Below are 27,935 nucleotides of genomic sequence, written 5' to 3'. Positions count from 1 at the left end.
GGGTAGGTGGGTGGGTGGGTAGGTGGGTAGGTGGGTGGGTGGGTAGGTGGGTAGGTGGGTGGGTGGGTGGGTGTTTGGGTGGGTGGTTGATTGGGTGGGTGGGTGAGTGGGTGGGTGGGGGGTTGGTTGGGTGGGTGGGTGGGTGGGTGGGTAGGTGGTTTGGTTATGGTGCTTTATCACAGCAATAGAAACCCTAACTAAGACACTATCACATCAAAGGCCCAAAGCAGTGGGGTCAATTGACCAGGAATAGAGGGAGGTTTAAGTCTTACATGTGAAACACAAGCATAAGTTACATGTTCATTAAAGAAAAATATACAAAGTTAATTATTTGTCAACCTTCACAATGTAAAAAAAACAAAAACAAAAATCCTAGATAACAAAGCACTAAAAATGTTGAAATTTGAAAGAGCACAAGTTTCTTAGAATTTCACACTCTCTGTCCCTCTCTTCCATCCCTTCCACTAATCTATATCTGTTCCCTCTGACTACCTTCTTCGCTTTCCCTTCATGGGATAGACCACATTGATAACTATATTCTTATGCTTATCTACAGAATGTCTGTCTTTGTGTGTTCCCTCAGGCCAAATACCAGACCCTTGAGTTTACTCTTGAATCACATACACACACACATGCATGCACACGCACACGCCTAAACATAACATAGCTTATTCTTTACTGGAAAGTTGAAAAGTCTCTGTGAAAAAAATAACAATATATTTCCAAAGCCAGAAGACAGCAATAAGTGGTTCTGAGAGGAAAGAGGAGGTTGTCTGACCTGACATACATCTAATGACACACTGTATAGCTACTAGACCTCAGCTGCATGCGGGTAAAATACCACCCTGTTCTGTTCCTAGCATGCTCCCTGCTGGTCAGCCTATCTGGGTATATCTTCCACACTTAACCCAGTGTGGAAACCCGCTGTAAACTCCTCAGCTGTGAAGCTTCTTGTCCTAAGCAGAAGCTAAGCAGAAAATGCGCACAGACATGGCAACTTATAGGGGGAGGCATAGAGAAGAGGCCACCTTGCACCTGCAGAGCTAGGAAGCACCCTAAATTTCGAGAAGAGTCAACTTTTCCAATTAATAAAGATGAATGATTTTAAATCTATCATCCACATATAAGAAGCACTGATATCAAACACTATGCCCTGGGAGCTTGATCAATTTCTACCCTCTCCTCACTAAAGACACACAACTAGCAGCCCAGGATACCACCTCAGGCATACACCATTAACAAAAAATAGTAACCTAAAACCCCCCATGATGAATAAACGCTGGCCACACCAGCCTTCTACTGGCCATCTCCAGAAAGGATCTGGAAGGTGCACTATAAAGAAGATGGAGGCAGATATATTGTTGACACAGAGAGTGTGGTCTAGGAGCCATGGTGACTGTGAGGGGCTACTCAGTCTCCAAGCCCTCTCTATCTAACCTGACCCTGGAACACAAGATGAACACTCTCACCACACCTCAGGGTGAGAAGCCACACTCCCACCAGGATGCAATAGCAATGGGTGTCCCCCTAACACAGAGCAGACTAACCCAGGGAGACTAGCAGCACAGCGGCCGTCAGCAGTGGTGCCCACTTACGCTCTCTGGAACTCTGGGATGCTGAAGATGGCCTGCATGACAGAACTGAGGTAGCAACTGTTGCCCAGGTTCTTCAGGCCCGTGTACCCTGGGCCGTACATCGGCTTCAGCTTAGTTCCTGACTCCTGGATCACTTCCCACTCGCTGACTCTCGGTTTGATGTCATTGTCCCGGAGACCGTTCTCTGTCTGGGACATCATTAAAGAGAGAGAAAAGAAAAGGGCTTTAAACAGGACTTACAACCAAAATATTGTTTTCTGATGCAATGGGTATTTCTGCCATTTTCCTCTGATGACATGCAAAATATAATCTTTAAATAGGCATTAAGAGAGAATAAGGTGTTCACACTTCAGTCTTCATTTTTCTTGAGTTTCATGTGTTTAAGAAATTGTATCTTATATCTTGGGTATCTTAGGTTTTGGGCTAATATCCACTTATCAGTGAGTACATATTGTGTGAGTTCGAAGAGGGGGTGGGTGGCTATGGGGGACTTTTGGTATAGCATTGCACATGTAAATGAGCGAAATACCTAATAAAAAATGGAAAAAAAAAGAGAGAGAATAAGGATTACATAATAATGTAAACGCGAGTCTCCAACTGAGTCTTGTAAGAAGCCTTGGGGGTTGGGAGGGGGTGGTGCTGAAGGGAACCCCTGGAGTACAGGGAACATTCGGTCTTGATGGAGGCTTATGCAAGTGTACGATTGTCGCAGAACACTTGAGTTTGAAGATTTATGCCACCAGCATTCAAGAGCCATCAAGCAACTGTGGAGGGAACTTAATCTGTGCCTCCACTGAGGCCTTAGAGGGGCAGTGCTGTAAACTAAGTCTTCTAATCAGAATCAGGCCTGGGCCCAGGTCTCTTGACTCTGACGAGCGCGACTCTGCTCTTTGCGTACAGGAACCTGGCAAAACTCAGAAAACAGGAAAGAAGTTGCTGGTTCCGGCAAACGGAAACGACTCAGCTGACGATTTATTTATCTATTATATGTAAGTACATTGTAGCTGTCTTCAGACACTCCAGAAGAGGGAGTCAGATCTCGTTATGGATGGTTGTGAGCCACCATGTGGTTGCTGGGATTTGAACTCTGGACCTTTGGAAGAGCAGTCGGGTGTTCTTACCCACTGAGCCATCTCACCAGCCCTTACAGGAGTTTTTTAAAGACCTGAAGTTTATCTTCGAGTATTGTTCGGACATAGTGCCCTTTGACTCCTGGAACCGTCTCATGCGGCAGTTGGGCCTCACAGACAATCAAATCCAAATGGTCAGAGCCGAAACACTGGGCACACGTGAGGCCCAGTACCAAATGCTACTCAAGTGGCTCCACCAGACTGGGCGAAGTGCCTCCATCAACCATCTGCTGGATGCCTTGGAAGCCGTGGAAGAGAGGGATGCCATGGAGAAAATTGAAGACTACGCAGTGAAATCCGGGAGGTTTACTTATCAGAACGCTGCAGCCCAACCAGAGACAGGGCCAGGAGGATCTCTGTGCATTTGAAGTCAGCCTGGTCTACTTAGTGAATTCAGGACAGCTAAGGCTATGTAGAGAGCCCCGAAGATGCAGGCTCTTCAGTATTATGAGAATGTACTTAATTTTTTCTTGTAGTAGTTAGTGTATCATATTATTGTATTATTTATATTATTACTGTTAAGTACTATGTTCTCTTATTAGAAGTTGAACACAGAACCTCTGCGAACACAGATGCTACAAGTGTTCTAACACACCTCCAGCATCCCGGTTTACCTTTGTTCCTGAACAAGGCACAATTGGTAGGATATGATAGGACCTGCCTATCATCCTAACACTCAGGTGATGGAGCCAGGAAGATCAAGAGTTCGAGGCCAGCTGGTTCACATAAGATCCCATATAATGTGCAGGATGGCTAAACTTGCTGAGAGCTGACTCTGTGGTCTCCTGTCCCAGATTCTAGCAATATTCATTACCAAGACCCCTTGTCCAGAGACAAAAGACCACCTCTGTAACAGAGGGAAGAATAAAACAGCCCTAGGGTGGAAACTCCTTGTGAACACAACCACTGCTGTTTACTGTTAGACTACTGCTCATCACTACACAGCTGCACAGCACCTCCCTGTGCCAGGTGCTAGTGGGCAGCCTACTGAGGGTACATCTAACTTGAATCTAACACACTTGAAGTGAGTTTGCTGGTTTGGACACAGAGGGAGCATTAAGTGCTACCTGGGGTGACCCTTGAGGACCACGCCCCCTGTAAGCATTTGACCATTGAGAGAATAAACACTGAAACTCACCATTGTCCTGCCTCAGCCTTTCTAGAGCTGGAATCACAGGTATGCTGCACCGGATCCAGATGGAGAAATAACTACCTTTAGATACTGTGATAGGGATTTCTGGAAAGCTGCCACATACAGATTTTTGTCCTGTGTGAATTCCTATTGTTTTTTGTTTGTTTGCTTTTAATTTTTTATTATTTATTTTCTTCATTTACATTTCAAATGCTATCCCAAAAGTCCCCTATGCGCCCCCCCGCCCTGCTCCCCTACCCACTCACTCACTCCCACTTTTTTTTTTTTTTTTTTTTTTTTTTTTGAGACAGGGTTTCTCTGTGTAGCCCTGGCTGTCCTGGAACTCACTCCGTAGACCAGGCTGGCCTCGAACTCAGAAATTCACCTGCCTCTGCCTCCCAAGTGCTGGGATTAAAGGTGTGTGCCACCACGCCCGGCCTTTTTTTTTTAATTATATATTTATTTCATTTAAATTTCCAATGCTATCCTAAAAGTCCCCCACATGCTCCCCCACCCACTCCCCACCTGACTTTATATGCCTCACTCCCACTTCTTGGCCCTGGCGTTCCCCTGTACTGGGGCATATAACGTTTGCAAGACCAAGGGGCCTCTCTTTCCACTGATGGCCGACTAGGCCATCTTCTGATACATATGCGGCTAGAGACACGAGCTCTGGGGGGTACTGGTTAGTTCATATTGTTGTTCCACCTATAGGGTTGCCGACCCCTTCAGCTCCTTGGGTACTTTCTCTAGCTCCTCCACTAGGGGCCCTGTGTTCTATCCAATAAAGGACTGTGAGCATCCACTTCTGTATTTGCCAGGCACTGGCATAGCCTCATACGAGACAGCTATATCAGGGTCCAGTTTTGTTTTGTTTTTTTTAAACTAGCATGCTGGAGAGGTAGCTCAGCAGTTAAGAGCAGTGGCTGCTCTTCCAGAGGTCCTGAGTTCCAGTTCCCAGCAGCTACATGGTGGCTCACAACCTTCTCTAATGGGATCTGATGTCCTTTTCTGGTGTGTTTGAAGCCAGTGGCAGTGTGATTACATACACAAAATAAATAAATCTTTTAAAAAAAGAAAAAAAAAGAATGTAAACACACTTAATGTCACAAAACTGTGTACTTGAAATGAACTAAAAGGGCAATTTTATAAATATTTTACTACAATTTTTTTAAAACATGAAAAGGTTTTGTTTTTTTTATTATTTTGTTTTTTGTTGATTTGTATGTGTGTGTTCTGTTTTGTTTTTGTTTTCAGGAAAGAGAAAGAACAAGAAGGAAGGAGACAGAAGTCAACTAATGAGAGAAGATGTTCAAGTGTGTGCAAGCATAAAGGACGTCCTGGGTTCCATCCCCAGCACTGCACCGCCTGGGCACGGATAACACTTGGAATCCTAGAGCTCTGAAGCTAAGGCAGAAAGAGCAGAAGTTCAAGGTCATTCTCCGCTGCGCAGGGAGTGAGAGGCCAGCCCAGGGTACATGAGAGCAGTGAGAGGCCAGCCCAGGGTACATGAGAGCAGTGAGAGGCCAGCCCAGGATACACGAGAGCAGTGAGAGGCCAGCCCAGGCAGGGCACATGAGACTCTCACAAACACTAAAAGCAAGACCTGCAGGAAACAAAGAGGCAAGTCAGAGAGAGGGATAGGTGAACTGGAACTGCGGAAGCGCCTGCGCACCTAGGAGAGGGAGGAAATGAAAGGGCCGTAAGTGAAAAGATGGGTAACGATGAGAACAAGCTGAACAGCATGTGAGCATAAAGAAAGAATGCCGACCTGGGAGACAGACAACACAGCATGTGTGTGGCACTGACACAGGTCTCACAGGCAAAAACTACTCCACCATCACACTAAAACAATGGAAGAAGCAAAGTCTCAGTGGTTAGCTCCACCCACTACCCAGCAACCCTCACTCCCTTTTGGAAGTTACTTAAAGTGAGGGAGGTCACACATATGTTAAAGGTCACCATTCTGTACTTTCTCCCTTTAGTGAAAAATGCAGGGATTTATACAACTACCCATCAAAGGAGACAAAGGTTTTGCAAGTAAGCCCCAAATGAACCACAACTTGATGAACAACAAAAGTCTAGATTGGTAACCCATATAAAGTGCTAATCAACTAAATACAGCAAAGTAATGCAACAATTAAAACAAAATTCTGTGAAGTAAAGACGCACCTTAGAAGAATTTCGTATTAGACAAATTAAAGACCCCCGCCCCCATCCACCCGCCACCCACCACTAACACAGTGTAGAAAAAGAGACAAAAGATTTTCTCACCCCTTGCGTGTGGAGCATGTCGATCCCAAAATGTGCTAAGTGTTTGGCCAAATGAGGATCCGAAACAGGCCCCTCTTCTTGAAAAGAATAAACATCTGGAAGGCAATGAGAAGACAGCACTGAGCTCTGTACGTGGCTCCCGTGCAACACTAGGCTTAGCTGATGGAGCCTGCAGGAGGGCTGGCATACGCCAATGAGAAGGCATTCACACACCCAACCACAAACAATAGGCAACGAATACACACACATATTTTATAAACACACAACATCTTCACATGGCTAAAAGACATGAGAAACACGGGGCTTTCTAAAGCGGTTGGAGGGGAGATAGTTGAATGTAAGATAACTCAAAAGACCAGTAGAATACCTAACCTTTCAGCTTTGTAACTACAACCCTTGAGGGCATAATTCCCAAGTTGGGAAACAAAGAGAAAAGGGAGTTGGGGAGAGGGTGACAGCTATCTGCCAAGGCAGGAAGAGTCACGGGGGAGATAGGGTACAGGCCCTAAGGGGCAGCTGGATGGTGAGATGGGGTCATGTAAACTTTGGGGCCCTATGCTGCCCCTTCCCCTTTGCCCATCTCTCTGTCTTCAGTGTCTATGATTCACAGAACTGTGAGATGGAAGTGAGAATGCAGACCTGTGTGGCTTCCCAAGATGTGCTCACCCAGCAGGCCAGAGCAGAACTGAAGAGGCAGGCATGTTCACCCTGCGGCTCGCACCAGAACTGAGGTGGGCAACATGACCGATCCATCACCCATGACTACTAAAAAGTCAGGGATGTGACCACTCATGGCCTTTGCTCCAGGACTGGAGAGATACGCTCACCCTGAAGCCCATACTGTACCTGCAGCAATGGACACACACCCCAAGACTCCATACCAGTACTGAGGAGGTAAGCAGCCGGGGAGGTCTCAAATGCTGGTCCCCTGTGACACCCTGATACTGGAAGGCAGCATCTGCCCTGAGGATTTTAATATCACACAGGATAATGTAATGTTTGGGGTAGAGCCCCATCAAATGCACAGACCCTGGACCAGGAATCTGAGGCTCCTTGGAAATGCTGACTCAGAGCCTCTACTCCAGCCTTACCCAATCAGACACTGAGTTGCCAACAAGAGCCCTATCTGTCCTGAGACAGCAACTCAAGGAAGGACAGGAGTCCACATGTCCTGTGCCCCATGGAGAGCTTCACAAAGACTAAGTGGCTTTTCCTCACATCTCACATGGGGCCCAGAATCCCAGTGTCTCACTCCTGCCCATCTCCTTCCTTCTATCTCAGCAAGTTCAAGGTATCTCAGGGTATGGATGGTGAAGTGACATCCAGGCACAGTCTATGAATACAGGCTCCAAATCACAGTCTCTTTCCTCCTAAATTTGGTCAATAAGGTATTCTATCTATCCTTGTATCTATCTTTGTATCTATTTGTTTAATAGATTCAAAGATGTCATTCAATTGGACAGTGGTGGCACATGCCTTTAATCCCAGCACTTGGGAGGCAGAGGCAGGATTTCTGAGTTCGAGGCCAGCCTGGCCTACAGAGTGAGTTCCAGGACAGCCAGGGCTACACAGAGAAACCCAGTCCTGAAAAAACAATTAAAAAAAAAACAAAAAAACAAAAAAAAAAAAAACAAAGATGTCATTCTTCATGACAGTTTCTCCTGCACTGCTTCTTGAGACACTGAAGGATTGATAGACGTAGGGCATGAAGATGCTTCTGTTACAAACAGATTGGTTGGTATAGAGATGTCTACACTTCACAATGTGAGTAGTGGCCTTCACCAATGCCTCCTTTATTATAATTCAGGTTTCCTCAAAAACAAAACCAACAGATGAAATCCCCCAACTCGATTAAGACAGTTCCCAGAGGTCTGAGCAAGATGGCACATTGAGACCGCCTCTGTGTGGAAGGTAAAAGATTTACAATTAGAAAAAATAAACTTTAGTCAAAAGACAGTAGAGGAGGAGTTTCAAAAACCCACAAAGGAAGTAGAAAGGTTCTGGAAAAGAGGAGAAACAATAGTGAGTTTCCAGAAAGTTTAAATTAAAAAAAAAAAATGTTTTCTGAACTAACATTTTTAAGCAACGAGTGAGGAGAAATAGAAAAATAGCAAATACTTTCCAGACCATGAAAACAGTGTTCCAAGGCACTTTACTCTACTCTCTTCAACTGGTGAGACAGTTTTGAAAATTTAATAGTCACAGCTCTGTTAGGAAATAATAAAACTCCCAGCAGCATCCTCACCTGGGATTCCTGAATAAATGGAAACCAGGCTGCCTCCAACGGTTCTAGCCTTACTAAGTTCTCTTACACTAAGAAAACACCATTCCATCTGCTCCTCCAGAGGTTCTGAGTTCAATTCCCAGCAACCACATGGTGGCTCATAAACATCTTTAATGAGATCTGGTACCCTCTTCTGGACTGTAGGCATAGATGCAGGCAGAACACTGTACAAGAGAGAGAGAGAGAGAGAGAGAGAGAGAGAGAGAGAGAGAGAGAGAGAGAGAAAGAAAGAAAGAAAGAAAGAAAGAAAGAAAGAAAGAAAGAAAGAAAGAAAGAAAGAAAGAAAGAAAGACACTATTTCCTACCTCAGGTGCATAAATGTCCAAAGATACCACATGATTTTGGTCAAATATGATAGTTACTTCTTCTCCCAATAACAAAAACAATTTAAGGAGTGCTGTATAAGAAATTGAATATGAACTTGATCCTCCTGTGGCAATAACAAAGAAGTGTAAAAGTGACACACACATGTTCAGATGTGAGTGGACTAGGTAGGGGCTAAACGTGCTGCCTTCTGTGTTTTCATTGGGGAATTCACATTGTCTCCAAATTCAGCTTAGCAAAACTGCCTTAGCTCAAGAACGATCTTATCCTATCAGTGCTGCTGAGCAGGTGCTTCCACACTCCCTACTGTGGCCTAAAGCCTGAGGCAAAAGCCACAGTGATAGAGGCCAGGGAGAGGCCCCTGAGCTAGTGCAGACAGTGCTGAGTGGGGACTAGCTGACCAGTGACTCTGGGTTCCAGCTCAATGAAAAGATAAACCAAAGAGCCAGAGGCTATGATCTCTACAAAAGATAAAGGAACAGTTTATAAGAAAAACTAGACACTGGGACTGATGGCTGAAGCAAGAAAAGGATCTCTAAGGAGTAATGGCAAAATAATGTCTGAATTCACAGATTTATTTTGCTTTTTTCCACTTTCCCATGTTGATTGTAATTTTTTTTAATATTTTTTATTATTATGTATTTTCCTCAATTACATTTAGAATGCTATCCCAAAAGTCCCCCATACCCTCCCCCTCACTTCCCTACCCACCCATTCCCATTTTTGGCCCTGGCGTTCCCCTGTACTGGGGCATATAAAGTTTGCCTGTCCAATGGGCATCTCTTTCCAGTGATGGCCGACTAGGCCATCTTTTGATACATATGCAGCTAGAGTCAAGAGCTCCGGAGTACTGGTTAGTTCATAATGTTGTTCCACCTATAGGGTTGCAGATCCCTTTAGCTCCTTGGATACTTTCTCTAGCTCCTACATTGGGGGCCCTGTGATCCATCCAATAGCTGACTGTGAGCATCCACTTATGTGTTTGCTAGGCCCCGGCCTAGTCTCACAAGAGACAGCTATATCAGGGTCCTTTCAGCAAAATCTTGCTAGTGTATGCAATGGTGTCATCGTTTGGAGGCTAATTATGGGATGGATCTCTGGATATGGCAGTCTCTAGATGGTCCATCCTTTTGTCTCAGCTCCAAACTTTGTCTCTGTAACTCCTTCCATGGGTGATTGTTTCCAATTCTAAGAAGGGGCAAAGTGTCCACACTTTGGTCTTCGTTCTTCTTCAGTTTCATGTGTTTTGCAAATTGTATCTTATATCTCAGGTATACTAAGTTTCTGGGCTAATATCCACTTATCAGTGAGTACATATCTAACTGAAAAAAATATACACATGAACTGAAGGTGTCTCTCAGTTCGTAGAACGATTGCCTAGAACACACAAAGCCTTCAGTTTGATTCCCCAGCACTACATAAATTCGGCATAGTGACAACACACCTGTAATCACAGCATCTGGGAGGTAGAAGCAGAAATCTCATGAATTCAAGGTCATCCTTAGCTACATAGGGTTTGAGGCCAACCTGGGCTATGTGAGACTCTGTTTTGTTTTATTTCTAAGTTTGGAATTCCTACAATTTAATTGTCTTAGAGAGTATGTTCTATGGATCCACAGACGACTAGTCAAACTTATTTAGCCACATTGATTAACTCACTCATTGACTATAGTCAAAAAACACAACTGAACACAAAATACATAGAGATATGAAGGTGCAACACTATGCAAGATAAGCAGGGTCCCTCCTCTTGTGACTTTAAAGTCTATCGTCTCAAACAGTCTTGGAAGTGATGCTAGACTTCAGTGGAGGACCTCAGCAGATACCATCTTAGCTGAGGTTCATTTGTGTAACACAAGCTCTTCTCAAGGATGCTTTCATGCTCAGAAAGGAACAACCAGGCTGGTGAGATGGCTCAGCGGTTAAGAGCTCACTGGCTGCTCTTCCAAAGGTCCTGAGTTCAAATCCCAGCAACCACATGGTGGCTCACAACCATCCATAATGAGATCTGATGCCCTCTTCTGGTGTGTCTGAAGACAGCTACAGTGTACTTACATATAATAAATGAATAAATCTCTGGGTTGGAGCGAGTGGGGCTGGATCAAGCAGGGGTTCTGAGTTCAATTCCCAGCAATCACATGAAGGCTCACAACCATCTGTATAGCTACAGTGTACTCACATACATAAAATAAGTAAATCTCTAAAAAATAATAATAAAATAAAAAGGAGAGAGAGAGAGAGAAAGGAAGGAAGGAAGGAAGGAAGGAAGGAAGGAAGGAAGGAAGGAAGGAAGGAAGGAAGGAAGAACCAGGTGGTTGCACTGATTAGGACAGAGAAAACCAAACACCCAGTCGCACACCACGAAGAACAGCAAAAGGCTGAGAAAGCGCAGGCTGGTCCATGGCACCAAGAGCTACCTGTGTCCCACAGGCCGTCTACCACCCACAGAGAAGAGAGCTGAGATGACAGGATGTGCCAGTGGACACTCGCACTAGGAAAACAAACACAAATTCATGTGCTTGTGGCATAGGGCCATCCCTGGGGCAGGTGAAACCTACCCCGGTGTCAGGAGAGGAACCCTGCCAAGACAAGGATGTCAGTATAAATAAGGAGCACCTTTCCTCTACTTGGTCACGGCACACAGCCTTGCTGAGCAGCTACTATACCCGGGGAGGTATATAAGTCAGTGGAGCTAGAGGACAGCAAAGATAGTGTCCAGGCCCCATGGTCCCTGGCTCAGCACAAGGTGCTGCCAGCACACCGGAAGGGGGACAAGCCAGGTTAGCGCTAATAGGAAGTAACCAATGCCCTGACCCCAACACGTGTAGGCTATGAGAAACAGACAGAACCTTGTGCCCAAGTCAGGGACGAAAGCAGTCAAAGAATGAAGGCCTAGGTGAGAAGCCATGCTGTGAGCACAGCCAGTCATGTGAACAGCTCACAGCTGCCCTGTCCTGTGCACCTGGGCCATCACTGCAGTCTTCCTGGCACAGAAGAACCTTCCCATGTAAACAACCTGTCTCCATGGTGGAACTACTACAACCCTCTCCCACCTCCAGCTCATCTTACTCCCTTCCTGACAAGAGCCTCCTCCCACGCTGAAGAGCTTGGCTGGTTTGTGAGGTAATCTGGTTCCTGTTTTGTTTGTGCTGTCTGTACCCATGGGGACCCAGAGTGGAACTGGATACAGGGTCCATTTTTATGACGTGTGCCATCGCTTTTGGCCTAGCCTGGTGGGTCAGGGCTTAAGCAGAGACTTTAAGAATGAAGAGGGTCTCACTGAGCAGGTACAACCTCTTTGGGAAAGGAACCAGTTGGGGGTAGGGGATGAAGATCAGGATACCACTGGATATTTGAATGCACAACCTTAGATTTCATGTCTACCAAGCAATCTTCTAAATATAATTCAGCTCCCACGGGGAAAGAATGTACCGGTTAAGTCGACATAAACAGCCCACAGATTGGCAATAGCAGTTCTCATTTTGACCTAAAACACAAATGCCCTGACTTGGAGACTTGGTCTTTTTTCACAAGGTAGCCTGAGAAACCCACTAAGTGTAGAAATCCACTCCTCAGACACTCTGACCTTCCACAGAATCTCCTGCCCCAGAAAGTATTCAACAACCCACACTTCCATATCCTGAAGGCCTTAAAGAAATGTACAATGTTAGGAATTTATTTGGCTTGCAAAGAAATAGAAAGTTGCAGCTAGCCATCTATTTAGAAAGATATAAGGCGGAAATGTCTATTTAAAAGATGGAAGGGAACAATCACTGCAATCATGAACTAAAAGGAAGACTTTAGGAAAACCAACATCATATGACAAACACAAGAAATCAATGGCTGATCCCCTCACGATGTATCTGAAAAGTCTCAGTACGGAGCACACAAGCGGCTTGCTGTACCCCGGGTTTTGGACTTTAGAAGAATTAAGAGCATGTATTCAAATGATCTTGGCCATAATATACAGCCCATGTTTAAAGTTCTCCCTCCTAATAGTTCTCCACCTTAACAACAGCCATGACAGTTAATAATAGAAGGAGTTCATAAAACCCAATGAAAGTACCTACACATGTGGCAACAAGAGAAAGCCTAGGATGCTAGGTGTGGTAGTCTATACCTGTAATTGCAGAGGCAGGAGGATCACAAGTTTGAGGACTTCCTGGACTACAGAGTGAGTTCATGACCATCCTGGGCTAAATATACACCAAACCTTGTATGAGAAAGAAAGGAAAAAGGGTCATCTAAATTTTTCAAGGAAAAGAAAATACAAATAGCCAAGAATATAATGAAAAGCTAGGTGTACAGTACATGTCTGCAATCCCAGCATGCAAATTTGGAGGCAGGGTGATCAGAACTTCAACACACACACACACACACACACACACACACACACATGGCAACAAATAAAATAAAGAATATAATGAAAACTGTTTGATTGACCTCAATAGAAAGCAAATTCAAGTAAGATGGCAGGTCAGCAAAGGTATTTAATAATACCCATCGTCACATTTGTTGGAAGGATGCTCTCGCGCACCTCTAGTGCAGGACAAATGATGACTCTACTTACAAGTCTAGCGTAACTGAAACGATGACAACTTTAAAAGAGGAAGTTGGGGCGGGAAGATGATGTAGTTGGTAGAGTGCTTTTCACATGGCAGCTGAGTTTGAGTCTCAAATGAGCTTTAAGAAGCCAAGCACAGCGGCATGGAGTTGGAACCCTGGCAGTGGAGAGGCAGGATTAGGCAGATTATTAGAATCCACTGGCCAGCAGCCTGGCCCAATCAGCAAGCTCCAGCCTGAGGAGAGACCATGGCTCAAAACACATGGCTCAAAACACATGACTCAAAAACACATGACTCAAAAACACATGACTCAAAAACACATGACGCAAAACACATGGCTCAAAAACACATGGCTCAAAAACACATGACTCAAAACACATGACTCAAAACCCATGGCTCCCAAAGAACCGTACCCAAGGGTGACCCTGTTCTCAACACACACACACACACACACACACACTGCACCTGCACACATGAACACACACTAAATAAATTTAAAAGATACACAGAAAAGAGAATTAACCTGTGTTATCCCACTTAAGTAGAAACTAATTATTTAAATACTCAGTTGCCAGTTGGTTAACAAAATTATTTGTGCCTAATATGCCCAAGATTGTGTATGGAATCTAAAAATGAGTGAGATACTACCCTGACTTCACTTTTAGAATCATAAATAACCCACATTGGCAGATGGGTAAAGTGTCTGTGCTGTATTCGTCCCTTTTGTCAATGCTGTGACAAAATGCCTGATGAATTTGACTTAAGGAAGAAAGGGTTTATTTGAAGTCACAATTCAAGGCTATGGTTTCAATGGGGTCAGGGAGTCATGGGAGTAGGGATGTGAGGCAGCTGGTCACATGGCAGCCAATCAGGAAGCAGACAGGGATGGATGGTGGTGTTCAGCAGGTCACATGGCAGCCAATCAGGAAGCAGACAGGGATGGATGGTGGCAGCCAATCAGGAAGCAGACAGGGATGGATGGTGGTGTTCAGCTCACTTTCTCCTTTCTACGTGGTTTAGAACGATAGCATGGTCCCGTTCTGGGTCAGTCTCCCCAATTCAGTGAACCCAACCTAGAAACCCCTCTCAAATATATCACAGGTAATTCTAGATCCTGTCAAGCTGACAAGAGAAACCATCACACTCAGGTTATTCTGGGAAGTGGATTTCTTATATATTGGTCTATGCTGACTAGTTTTATGTCTTGTTAGAGTCATAAGTTAGAGTCATCAAACAGAAGGAAGTCTCAACTGAGAAGATGCTTCCATAAGACAAAGCTGTAGGCAAGTCTGTAGGGAATATTCTTAATTAGTGATTGATGTGGGAGGGCCCAGCCAATTATGGTTAGGGCCATCCCAGAACTAGTAGCTCAACTTCTATAAGAAAGCAGGCTGAGCAAGCCATGTAGAGCAAGCCAGTAAGCAGCATCCCTCCATGGTACCTGCATCAGCTCCTGCCTCCAGGTTCCAGCTCTGCCTGAGTTCCTGTCCTGACTTCCTTCAGTAATGAAGAATGATTTGGAAATGCAAGCCAGATAAACTCTTTCCTCCTTAACTTACTTTTTGGTCATGGTGATTCATCACAGCAATAATCACCCTAACTAAGACATGTGCCCAAGATGCCACAGAACCTAGAAAAGTCTGAACTGTATGTTCTCTTCTTGTATTAATTACTTTTTTGTAATGCTAAAATAGGGTGACAAAGGCAAGTTATAGAAGGAAGATTTATTTTGGACTTAAGGTTCCTGATGGTTAATTTATAAAGGTTTGGCAGCATGGCAACAGATGTGCAAAGCAGGAAACTGAGATCACATCTCAACCTCACAGAGGAAGCTAAAAAGGTAAATGGGAAGTAGAGCAAGGCTATCTAAACTTCCAAAGCTCACCCCAATGGCAGGCTTCCTCCAGCAAGGCTTTGTGTTCTAAAAGTCCCATAACCTCCCAAACAGACCAGCAATGGGGGACCGAGTACTCACACACCTGAGCCTATGGGAGACATTGCTCATTCGAATCACATGGTCCTGCACAGTAACCCTTTCTGTAATCCCCTAAGCGATATAAAGAAGGCTTTCTGTGTTCAGCCTCTCATATTAAGTATTAGTCTCCAGTCCACAGTGTTGTTACAGGGCTGACCATCACCTGTCAGTATTGTTACAGTGTTAACCATGACCTGTCAGTATTGTTACAACATTAACCATAATCTGTCAGTATTGTTACAATGTTGACCATGACCTGTCAGTATTGTTACAGTGTTGACCATCAACACTGTTGCAGGGCTGACCCCCAAAGCATGGGCTGAGTTTCTCTTTAAATCCCAGAACACTCAGGAGACGGGGTTTATGCAGTCATTTACTTGGATGGAAAATGTTTCCTACTTGCACCTCATACCTTTGCAACCACTTTTCTTTAATGAGTTCAAATAATCCCCTGGTGGAAGTCAGGGAAGGAGAACAGCAAGTTTGAGGCCAGCCTAAACTGTGTAGTAAGTTCAAGACCATCCAGATATACAGTGAGACTGTCTCAAAAAATCAATAACAATAACAACAGCAATACCAATCCCATGACATTTGGAAGCAGGAAAAGTCTCCAAATGGAAAACCAAAGAATTCTAACATGCTCTAACTAGTAGCCCTCAACCATAAAATGAAAGGAAAATCCAGCCAGCTCCCAGAAAAGCAATGGTCAGACCTGAAGACCAACTCTTGAAGCCTTGAATAGGAAGCTTTGGTCAGTGAACTCTGAGGCAGGCTAACGCCATCACAGATTCACAAAGAGGAAAGGAAGAAGACAAATGTCTTTATTCTTCTACAAACATCAATCCCAGCTTAGAGTAGAGATGTTCTTAACAGACACAAAGAAAGCTGAAAAGATGGTGATCCAGGGCTGGGTGCTGCTCTAGATGTGAGCTTAAAAATCCACAGTGACAAGATGATGTGTCCTCGAGGCCACTGCTGAGGATTTGAGTTTTGTATTGTGGCTTGGTATTTTTTCCCTTTCCCATCACAAAATGGTGGGAGAAATGAATGAGGTGTATAGATGTGGCCCAAAGCTGGCTATTTAGAAAGGATGGGTTGGGAGGGGAGAGAGACATAACCGTTGTCTGTCCAAGCAGGAGTCTGACCTTCTGGAGACATGAGAACCATCAGCACTGGGCTCATACCACAGGCAAGGTTTTTTGGTTTTGTTTGTTTTTTCTTTTCACATTTTTGTCTATCTATCTACATATTCATACATTTATTTACTTACTGTGTGCAACCATGCAGACACACACACACACACACACACACACACACACACACACACACACACTTGCAGGAGAAACTCTTGCAGGCCACAGACACTTATAGAAGTGAGAGGACAACTTGTGGGAGTTGTCTCTCTCCTTCCACCATGTGGGTCCTGGGAATCAAACTGTAATCAAGTTGTCAGACTTGTCAGCAGGCATTTTATCACTGAGCCAGATAGCTCTCCAGCCCCACTGATTTCTTGTAATATATTCATCTCTAAGTGGTTCAAATAATATTCACAATCAGTTCTAGGGTTGCCTCCTACCATCTTAATAGAGGATTCAATATGCACATCACTTCCTCTATCCTATTTCCTGCTTAGATCCCCTTAGCTGTGAGATATACAAAAACAGCTCATTTTTTACTCACTCTTTACTGAAAGCCACTGGACTAAATACTTCAGGCTCATGAGTCACCACAAGAGAATTACCATCAACATCCCCAAGACAAGGAATTTCATGTACTCACACAACGAAGAGGCAGACCCCAGGTCTCAGACCTGAGCTGAGACAAAAGTGAGGACCCAGTCATGCAAAGCCACACTCACCTGCCCCATCAGGTGTGATGGTGCCCAGCTTCACGGCCAGAGGATAGCCCATGTCCCTGTAATGCTCCAGTGCGTGGCCGTTGCCCCCTGAGCTGTCAAAAAACCACTTCCCACACAGAACAGAGCCGTCAGTCAGATTCAACCAGAGGTTCTCCCGCAGGTCACATCGGGCACACTTCCAGCCACTAGAAAGTCACCAGAGAATAGTCAGAACAGCCAGGACATGGGAAGCATTGACATGTGAGAAATGAACAGTGTATTCTACTGGCTGCACTTCCCCAGTGGTCTTACCCTGGGGTATTACTGTTCCCCTCCAAAGCCCAGGACCACCTAGTGTCCTTCCTGCCTCCAAGGGCAAGAACGAAGCCGTGTCCTCCAAACTCCCACATGCAGGCTCCTGAATAAGGTACAGACATGGAGGATCCAATGTGGAAGACATGACCAAAGCATCACATATACATGACAAAACTGATGTGAATAAAAACTAAGCTGTAGTCCAACTTGGGCATATCCCAGGAAGGACTGTATGTTAAAGACATGGTCTTCACTGTGGCATTATAAAGCCAACATGGTTTGGAAGCTATTATATGGGCATAATGTACCTGTTAAACTCTTATCTAAATAGTTATGTTTGGGGTTGTAAATTATTGGTCCAATCAGCTTTGGTCAACGATGGTTGTCTGTTTGCAGTGGGTGGCAGGGACCACAGAGACTAATATCTCGTCAATAGCATGCTGTGAAGAAGAAACTGTGGAACACTCAGCTATGCATGGGCTTCTACAACACCTCCTCTGAGACTCACAAGACTGAAAAAGAACATGAGATGTGGAGTGTTGTAGAATACTGTCTTCTGGGCAGGTCACAGCCACTGCTGCACTCCTGAATTCATAGTAGCTGCGACTACAAGATTGGGCCCATTCCATCATGGAACAAGGAGGCACTAATGAGGCCTGCCTGTCCCTGAGAACTTATAGGCAATTAATAGCCTTGGGGAGGGAAAATATTCTTCAATGGCACAGTCATTGGTAAGATGCCACTGCTTCTATAAATATCCCATCACCTGTGCTCCTCTAAGCAGCCCTAACTAAACGCATGGAGTCCCAAAAGAGAAAGGCATTAATGTAGAAGGGACTGGTTTGAAAGAGGAGGGTGAGCTGCAAGAGGGACAGGGGACTCGAAGGGTAACAGGAGTGAAAGTGAACAAACAATTACATATGTGTATGAAAACGTCATAATAGTGCTGGCTAGTTTTTATGTCAACTGACACAAGTTAGTGTTGTTTTGGAAGAGGGAACTACAATTGAAAAAATGCCTCCGTAAGATTGGCCTGTGGGCTTTTTTTTTTTTGGGGGGGGGGAGCTGTGTGGCACACTGAGCAGGAATGGCAATGTGGACCTCTGTGATGCGACATCTGGAGGGATCTCACAGCCAGTTCTGTGGCAAAGGAGGATGAAGACTTAAGAGGACTCATGAGGAAACTGGATAACATGACGAGAGCAATGTGCTAGAATGGAAGACCAGAAAATGAAATGATGAAGTTTGAGGCTGGACAGACAGTACAAATGATGGTTTGAATCAAGGAAGGTATTATATACATGGGTCCCCTCAAGTGAAGTCACTGTGCAACCAAAATGATTGCTCATTGTGAATTTCTGGTCCTTCATTCTGAATTTCAAGGGCTCCTGTGACAAGTGGATGTGGCAGTGACTGCACCTTTCTGTTTCTGAGGTGCTTGAATGGAGGCTCAAATAGAAGATGGTGTCAGATATACATTGTGTTGTCAAAATTTTACCATTAAAGTGTAATATAGACATAGATATAGATATATACATACACATATATATACATATACACATATACATATACATAAAGATTGGCCTGTGGGCAAACATGTAGTGCATTTTCTTGATTGACAGTTGATGTGGGAGGGCCTAACTCACTGTGGATGGTACAACCTTTGTGCATGTGGTCATGGGTACATAAGAAAACAGGCTGAGCAAGACATGAGGACCAAGCCAGTAGGCAGCATTTCTCCATGATCTCTGCTTTACTTCCTGCCTCCAGGTCTCTGCCCTGCTTGAATTCCTACCCTGGCTTCCCTTAGTGGTAGATTTTGTTACATGGACGTATAAGCTGAAATAAACCCTTTCCTCCACAAGTCGCCTTTGGTCATGGTGCTTAATCACAGAAATAGAAACTAACTAAAACAACAATCAAACATGAAACCTATTATGTAAGGGAAATATATTTTGAGAATTTTTAAAAAGAGGTATAGCTGAAGAGAAAGTTCTGTGTTCACTGAGTGCACTTTTTATTTTTAAGGTGTATTTACTTTTATGTATACAGTGTTTTGCCTGCATGTATGAAAATGCACTGTGTGTGTACCTGGTGCTATTGGAGGCCCCTAGAACTGGAATGAGAGACAGTTTTAAGCTGCCATGTGGGTGCTGGGAACCAAGGCCAGGTTGTCTACAAGAGCAGCCAGTGCTCCTCCTACCCACTGAGCCCCCATCCCAGCCCTCACTGGGAAATACTTTGAAAGGGAACTCAGGACCTGCCTCTTCTCTCTTTCCATCCACCATGAGCTAAGCAGCCTGTACCCTGCCTGATCTGCTGCATCACCGCCTCCTAAAAGCAGTGGGGCCAACTAACCATGACTTACTTTTACCTCTGAAACCATGAGCCAAGACTAACTCCCCCTTATGATGCTGATCTATCTCCGGGGGCTTTTATAAAATGACTGACATACCCTACCACACTACAATTCTAAATTAAGAAAATAAGTGAACCAAAGTGCACACTAAATGCCTGTTATATGTCAAATGACTAGCAGAAAGCCCCAGCGTCTGATTCCAGCAAATTCTGCTCAGCGTCAATGTGACCGTCCTTCTTTCTATGGAGGTAGAAAATGAGGCCCAGCAGTGACCTGCCCCACCCAAAACTACTGTCTTAGGAGAGAAAGTCACAGGTCAATGAAACTGGACATAGCTCTAAGCGCCACTTTGTTCTTCCTCTGAGACCTGCCTTCAGAGATGCTACCGAATCCTGAGAGCATTCTGGCCTCCTGTAGACAGTCCAATATTGTCTCAAGTCAGCCCCCCATCCCAGACTGAACTCAGACACACAGATCTAGATGTGTGGAAGATGAGCCCAGGAGAATGGGAAAGACAAATAAGAAAGGAGAAAGCCAGAGCAAGCTATGTCAACAAGCAACCTCCATGGACACCTGGTGCTCAGGATGAGTGAGATGGGGGATAAGCGTCCTCCACGTGGGGAGGAGACCTGGGTTTTAATCCACTTGCTCTGCTGCCAGTGTGAGGTTCCAGAAGGAAAATGGCTTCAACTGGCAGGTCTGCCCATCCTGTGCACTGCTTAGCAGGTGTTACAGGTGGACAGTCCCAGAGTTACACGTGGGTGCAAACACCACTTTTGATGTAGGGCAGTGCCTGGGCTTTGGCTGAGGCCTGAGAGCACTCAGAACCTGCTGCAAAGGTCCAAAAATGTTCAGAAAAGTTCTTATCTCTTTGGTTTTTATTTGTTTGTATGTTGTCTTTCTTTTTAAGATAATTTTTAAAGTTATTACACAAGATTGTGGGTCTCGTTATGACATTCCACGCAGGTGAATTAGCATAGTTTGTTCTAGAAAGTCTTCCTCCACAGCCTTCCCTCAGGCCCCTTCCTCTCCTTCTGTTTTCATATCATGTGTGTGCCATCACCTCTGTTTAACTCTGCCACTAAAGATCTCTTCCTGCAGCCACAATCGCCTTTCAAGGGTCATGATCTGTACATACGCAAATACACATGTGCATATGTGTATGTGTGCAAACACGTACATACATTTAACTCTAAGTCCACATCTGAGAGAAAACATGATGGGCTTTGTCTTTCAGGATCTGAATTATTTCTAATAAAAAAAAATTCCCAGTTCTTAGTGGATTTGTAATAAAAGTTAAGAAAATATAAAACTGTAGTTCAGAAAAAAAAAAGGTAGAAAATCAGATGTTACTTTGACTCGTTTGTGGACTTAACTTCCATTTGTCAGCAGACTCATACCTGGGAGGAATCCTGACCCCGTTGTCCAGTTGCACAAGGTTGTTGGCATACTTCGATACTGGCACTTCGTTTTCCCATGTGTCTGGATCCTGCTTCCTGTAAGGGGACTTTGAGCTGAGCACTGCATCACAAGCAATTGTTACCTGTAAGACAAAGCCAACACTGAGAACTCAGCGTCCAGAAGTAAATGCAGAAGCTTATTTTAATAAACGCAGCCTCATTGCGGATCTCAATTACCCCACAGTGAGGTCCGTTCCCCTCGATCTGGCTAAACTTGACCCAGGCCTTGGGGTACTGATGAGGACCTGAGAACAAGGGAGCATGTTCACTTATCAGCTCATGCTTAGAGTTCACACAAATGATCCCTCCCACTCGGCAAGTGGGCTAAAAAGAGGCCTCCTGATGTACCAAGATATCCAGTATCCTCAATTCACACAGCATGAGGTCAAGCACATGTGAGTGGACTGCAGAAAGCATGGCTCCACTTCTGAGTCTAATGCAGCTGTGACACTGGCAGAGGACATGTCTGGGTATCCCTGTGCTAGATGGATCCACTCCCAAGCAGATGTGCGGTGTCCTGCTTGGTGTCCTTGGCTCAGCAGAACCAGAAGACAGACGCCCTGCTTTCTCTTGTCACCCTCGCCTACAAATATGAGTTCTCTAGCTGCCTGTAAAACTCAAAATCTGCTGGAAAGTAGCAATGCAGCCACTTCGAAAATGGTCCTGTAACTCTTCAGATGCTTAAACAAGAGCCCCAGGACCCAGCAGATCTATAGCTAGGGATTCATCCAAGAGACATGAAAACATTCGACAGCAGGAGGATGAATTAAAAGATCTTTGTAATAACAATTTAGCTAGAAAAAATCAGAGCAAATGCCTATTAGTGATACATAGAATGAAAAACCAAATGTAGTATGTTCTTACAATGGAATTTTATCAGGCAATAAAAGAAATGAGATTTGAATATATGATGAAATGTGGAAAAATCTGGAAAATGTATGCTAAGTGAAGAAAAAAAAAGCCAATCATGTTTCTTTCGGGCCACAGAAAGCTTAGTCCTTATCAGCACAGGCACGTGTGGATATTAGACCTTCCAAAGTGGCCGCCCTTATTCACCCTGACCTGTATATAACCTACAGTGAGCTGTCCTGCCAACCCTCACAATGCATTTCCCACCACCAGGCCGATTCCATGCCTGGACCTCAGAGCCTCAGCACTTCACCCAGACAAGCAGTGTCCCCAGCCCAGGCTTCTGCCACCTGCCCCAGCACGTGCCCCAGCTGCCCCAGCTGCCCCAGTGCATGTCCCAGCTGCCTGGGTCACACTCCTCCTCAGCACTTTCTCCACGTGCCACACACAAGCATCTTTTCTGAAGACATCCAACAAAATTTCATAAGTGTGGAGAGCTTTTGGGAGCCACTTGGCAGGAATATGACACTGGGCCATGACAAGGAAGTCAGCGCAGGCAGGAATGTAATTTTAGGCTAGAACAAGGAAGTAAGTTCAGGCATGTATACTACTTTGGGCTAGGACAGGGAAGTGGGTTCAGATATCTTGGTCATCCTGGTAAGTCCTTAGACACAGTGATCATGGGAGTGATCACGGGACTTTGCCTATTGCTTGCTTGTTCCTTGACCATTTGTGTTTTTTGTACTCCCCGCCCTTATTACTTGCATGTAATTAAAATGGTATAAAAGCGATTTGGGAAAAACATAAACCCGTCTCAACCTCAGAACTAGCTGGTGTCATGCTACAATGTTGTGTAATGGTCTTTTTTCCTTTTAATCCTCACTCCTGAGCTGGAGAACCTGTTGACTGACTGGGCAGGCTTGGTCACATCAGGCCTCTGGGCCACCATAAAACACTAGCAATGTGCTTTTCAGGCTCCTGGCTGCCAAGAGGCAGCGGTGGCTACTGCTCTAAGTACAGACTCCATCCCCTTGAGCAAGACCGAAGTAAGGAAACCTGGACTCCACCTGAACACTCACGGGCCTCAAATACAGTGCTGCCCTGGAACTGGTTCAAACTGGCCCCTGAAAGTTGATTGTTAAATTTTAAGAAACTCAGCATCTCTATGTTCGTCCCAACACTAATTCACAACAGGAAAGAAAACAAACAAACAAACAAACAAATGACTGACAACCAGAGAAAGAAAATGTGATGTTTATAAACAGTAGATGCAGATATCCACATGAAAAGTAGCAAAATCCAGTCATTTGCAACAGCATGGATACAACTGAAGATCATGTCAGTGACATCAGCCAGGTCCAGAAAAAACGGGCACCACATGTTTCACTCCGGTGTAACATTATAAAGTTAGTCCCGGGAAGTTCAGCTCGAAATGCCTACCTGGAGCTGAGAAGAGGAGCAAGCCCAGGAGATGAAGTCTGATTAGTGAGGCGTTGGGTACTGGTTATGTAAGGGGGTTCTGGGTACTTATACATAGTACAGCTTTCACAACTAACAAAGGACTCTGAATGCCGTCACCATAAAGATGTTAAGTGTCTGAAAAGACAGATAGGAATCCCAGCACAGCTCAGGAGTCAGGAGGGCTGTGCCATGGAGGGCAGACGCGGCCAGTATAGCAGGACCCTGTCTCACAACAAAACAAAACAAAAGGCCATCTCACAGTATAATCACCATGCCACTGAACTACACCCCCAGCCCTGAGTCCAGGTGTTTATATAACAAGTAAATTAAAAAAAAAAAAAAAAAAAAAAAAAGGAAACAGCAAGAAATCTTGCTGGAAACCTGCTTAAAAAAATTAAATTACTTAACCTTAATTACCTGTAAGGAGGCTGAAGAGTCAAACTCTGCTCCTCCCTCGCTGTGACTTACAGTCCCCTCTGCTTTGCTGTGACTTACAGTCCCCTCTGTGCTCCTGACACAGACACATCTGTGTCTGACATGTGAATGTTGCAAATTCCCAACAGTAGTGTTTCTTCCCAACACATCCAGAGATGCCTCACTGTTGGCCTGGAGTCGGGCATGTGAGGGGTCTACAGTGGCAGTCAGCAAACACTGAGCAGCCCGCTCGCTCCGCTTGGAGCTGTTGGGCAGGTACAAGCAGAAGGCTGCTGGAGCTCCTCTGGTAAAGGCTCTGGGATCCCCGCTGGGAGCCCCGCCATTCAAAGGTGGTCTGCCTCTCTGTAGAACTCACAGGGCAAAGGGAACTGTTCTGTGAAGGAAGAATTACTCCCTTGAGCACGTTGTCTAGACCAAGTATTTTCTTTTTATTTAAACGTTCAGAAGAGAATCCTTAAACACTGAACACACCGCAGATGCACACAAAGGAGGTGAGCTAACTAGAATCCTTGGTAGAGCTAAAACCTGCAGCAAGCATCAGAGTTACAAAGTCAGGTTTCCTTCCAACCTGCTCAGCCCACCTTCAGAGTTCATCTGTTTCCCATGATTTAAACCATTTCTTAAAAAATAAATTTTACTCAAGTTTTCACTTTAAAGTAGTCTCAAATCCTATTATTAAGAATTATGGTATCACAAAGGAACTCACACAATATGTACTCACTGATAAGTGGATATTAGCCCAAAACTTAGGATACCCAAGATATAAGATACAATTTGCTAAACGCATGAAACTCAAGAATGAAGACCAAAGTGGGGACACTGTGCCCCTTCTTAGAATTGGGAACAAAACACCCATGGAAGGAGTTACAGAGACAAAGTTTGGAGCTGTGACGAAAGAATGGACCATCTAGAGACTGCCATATCCAGGGATCCACCCCATAATCAGCTTCCAAACGCTGACACCATTGCATACACTAGCAAGATTTTGCTGAAAGGACCCAGATATAGCTGTCTCTTGTGAGACTATGCCAGGGCCTGGCAAACACAGAAATGGATGCTCACAGTCAACTATTGGATGGATTACAGGGTCCCCAATGGAGGAGCTAGAGAAAGTACCCAAGGAGCTAAAGGGAACTGCAACCCTATAGGTGGAACAACAAGATGAACTAACCAGTACCCCGGAGCTCTTGACTCTAGCTACATATGTATCAAAAGATGGCCTAGTCGGCCATCACTGGAAAGAGAGGCCCATTGGACACGCAAACTTTATATGCCCCAGTACAGAGGAACACCAGGGCCAAAAAATGGGAATGGGTGGGTAGGGAAGCGGGGGAGGGGGGGAGGGTATGGGGAACTTTTGGGAGAGCATTGGAAATGTAATTAAGGAAAATACGTAATAAAAAAAATATTAAAAAAAAAGAATTATGGTGTATCTTGCTAGCTTTGGGTTTCCAGGGCACTTCTTCATCTTTTGTACTCTAAATAAAAGGTTATTTTAACAGCAGTATATGCAGGTAGCTTTTTGTTCTTTGAGCTTTGGTATAGTTTGGTTTGGTGTGATTTGGTGTTTATTTTGGTTTTTGTTTCAGGCAGGCTCTTATATAGCAGTGAATTCCTAACAATCCTCCTGCCTCAGCCTCCCAGTGATTGAGTGAAAACATGACTCACTGTGCCTGGTTTAAGGCCTTTTCTTAGTATTTACTTTTCTCACATAAAAAAAAAAGTGAATGATTGAAAAATTCTCATGACATTTATTCACAATGTGCTTCGTTCCCTTTCCACGGCAAAACCAGATTTACAGAAAAATAAGAATTATCAGCACTGGGGCTGGAGAGATGGCTCAGCAGTTAAGAACAGGCTGCTCTTCCAAAGGACGCCAGCTCAATTCCCAGCACCCATCTGTAACTCCAGTCCAGGGACAGCCTCACACATACATGCAGGTAAAACACCAATGCACATAAAATAAAAGAGCTCTCAGCATTGGAGACACAAGCATCAGTACACTTGAGGTTAAGGGCTGGCTGGCATAAGACCATTTTATCCACTAATGCGCTTTATTCCTGGTAATAGTCACATGAGTCAAGTCGGGAAATCTGAGAAAAGCAACGGCAATTCACTTCCACAAGCCTCATGGAGCCTCATCTGGAAAAGGACGCCTCACTCTTAGTAAGTGGGAGGGCCGTAGCGCACAGACGCACAACACTCTGACTTCCATGGTCATAAATTTAGCTATGCAATAAATACGAAGATAGGGTACGTCAGAAACCTAATCCCTCTGAACATGGAAACTCTAAACACAAACATCCCCTCTGAGCAGAAGCGACTGGGCAGATGGTTCACGCTGGTCAGGGTCTGTCAGAAGGTTCAGGGACCCGCAGGCCTCGCTTTGACTCTGATGGAGTTTGAAGAGGGTGGAAAATAAGCTGGCATGTCTAAACTCAACCCACTTTGACCCCACTGCCTTCTGGGAGCCAACTATAGGAAACAGGTATCCATGCACACGATGGAATAGAAGAGGGACAGAGGACTGGAGGCCACAGGGGAATCAGGGGAAAGCAGAGGACCCAGGATCACACACAACAGGCAGCTTCCCATCTGCCACCAGCCCAGCACCAGTTCCCGCAGGAAAAGCAAGACCCGTCTTGACACTGACTTTGAGAAGATCACAGAGGAAGGGAGCAGGGGCAGGGGAGCTCACTAAGGAAAACACAAGACAGCCATCTTGGTTCTCACAAAGCCAAGGGGAGGTACACGCAGCTGCTGCTGCTGCTTCTTGTTTTAAAAAAAGAACTGAAAGCTAAGCACGTTAATGAATAATTTTTAAAATACAGGGAAAAAAATCTACAGAGGTTTAACAATTTTACTAAAACAGCACATCTCTACACTCCTGTTTAGCTGCTCTTATGTTTGGCCAGGTACTTTTCTTTTTATTGGATATTTTATTTATTTACATTTTAAATGTTATCTCCATTCTCAGTTTCCCCTCCACAAGACCCCTATCCCCTCCTCTCTCCCTCTGCCTCTATGAGGGTGCTTCCCCCGCCCACCCCCACTCCTACCTCAGAGGCCTAGCATTCCCCTATCCTAGGTCATCAAGCCTCCACAGGACGAAGGGGCTCCCTTCCCAGTGATGGCAGATAAGGCCATCTTCTACATACACAGCTGGAGCCATGGGTACCCCCCCCCCCGTGTACTCTTTAGTTTGGGGTTTAGTCCCTGGAGCTTTGGGGGGTCTGGTTGGTTGATAATTGTTTTTCTTCCTATGGGGTTGCAAACCACTTCAGCTCCTACAGGCCTTGCCCTAACTTCCCCATTGGGGTCCCTGTGCTCAGTCCAATGGTTGGCTGTGAGCATCCACATCTGTATTGGTCAGGATCTGGCAGAGCCTCTCAGGAGACAGCTGTATCAGGCTCCTGTCAGCAAGCATTTCTTGGAATCTGCAATAGTGTCTGAGTTTGGTGTCTGCATGTGGGATAGATCCCCAGGTGGGGCAGTCTCTGGATGGCCTTTCCTTCAGCCTCTGCTCTACTCTTTGTTCCTGTATTTCCTTTAGACAGGAGCAATTCTGGGTTAAAACTTTTGGAGATGGGTGGGTGGCCTGGGAGGCCATGCCTAATCTCTAGATATATATGGTCTCTACAGGTTCTCCCTCCTCTTTGTTGGGTATTTCAGCTAATGTCATCCCCGTAAGGTCCTGGGAGGCTCATGCTTTCCTGGCGTCTGGGACTTTCTCTTTGCTACACACCTCAGTTCCCATCCTCCATTGCTACACACCTCTTCCTTTTATAACTGCACCACTGCCGTCCCAGCAGACAAACTCTTCCAGTTTCCCGGACAGAATCTTACAAGGGAGAACAGCATGAAAATCTGACAAACATATTGTCATCCCCCCAACCAAGACACATTCCTCTTAGGCTGTCTGAGCACCTGTGAGAGGCAG

The 27,935-nt window shown here is 44.9% G+C and overlaps 1 protein-coding gene across 6 annotated transcripts in view; it reads right to left on the bottom strand.

The window, feature by feature from the left end:
- Positions 1-27,935, bottom strand: part of Usp13 (ubiquitin specific peptidase 13 (isopeptidase T-3)) — a 121,793-nt gene that overhangs the window by 54,972 nt on the left and 38,886 nt on the right. For all 6 annotated transcript variants that reach the window (XR_003954401.1, XR_003954400.1, XM_006535553.4 and 3 more), the window contains 4 exons: positions 21,191-21,333; positions 17,138-17,322; positions 6,132-6,226; positions 1,596-1,783 (listed from right to left, as the gene is read on the bottom strand). Coding sequence is in view for 4 of the 6 variants with exons in the window: in XM_006535553.4 (XP_006535616.1) it covers positions 1,596-1,783; positions 6,132-6,226; positions 17,138-17,322; positions 21,191-21,333 (611 nt within the window). In the remaining 2 variants the exon portion in view is untranslated. The remainder of the gene's footprint in view (positions 1-1,595; positions 1,784-6,131; positions 6,227-17,137; positions 17,323-21,190; positions 21,334-27,935) is intronic.

The sequence above is a fragment of the Mus musculus genome, chromosome 3, assembly GCF_000001635.26.
Source record: "Mus musculus strain C57BL/6J chromosome 3, GRCm38.p6 C57BL/6J".
Taxonomy (NCBI): Eukaryota; Metazoa; Chordata; class Mammalia; order Rodentia; family Muridae; genus Mus; species Mus musculus.
Note: the sequence above shows the minus strand (reverse complement) of the source record. Positions and strands in the feature narration are given on the sequence as shown.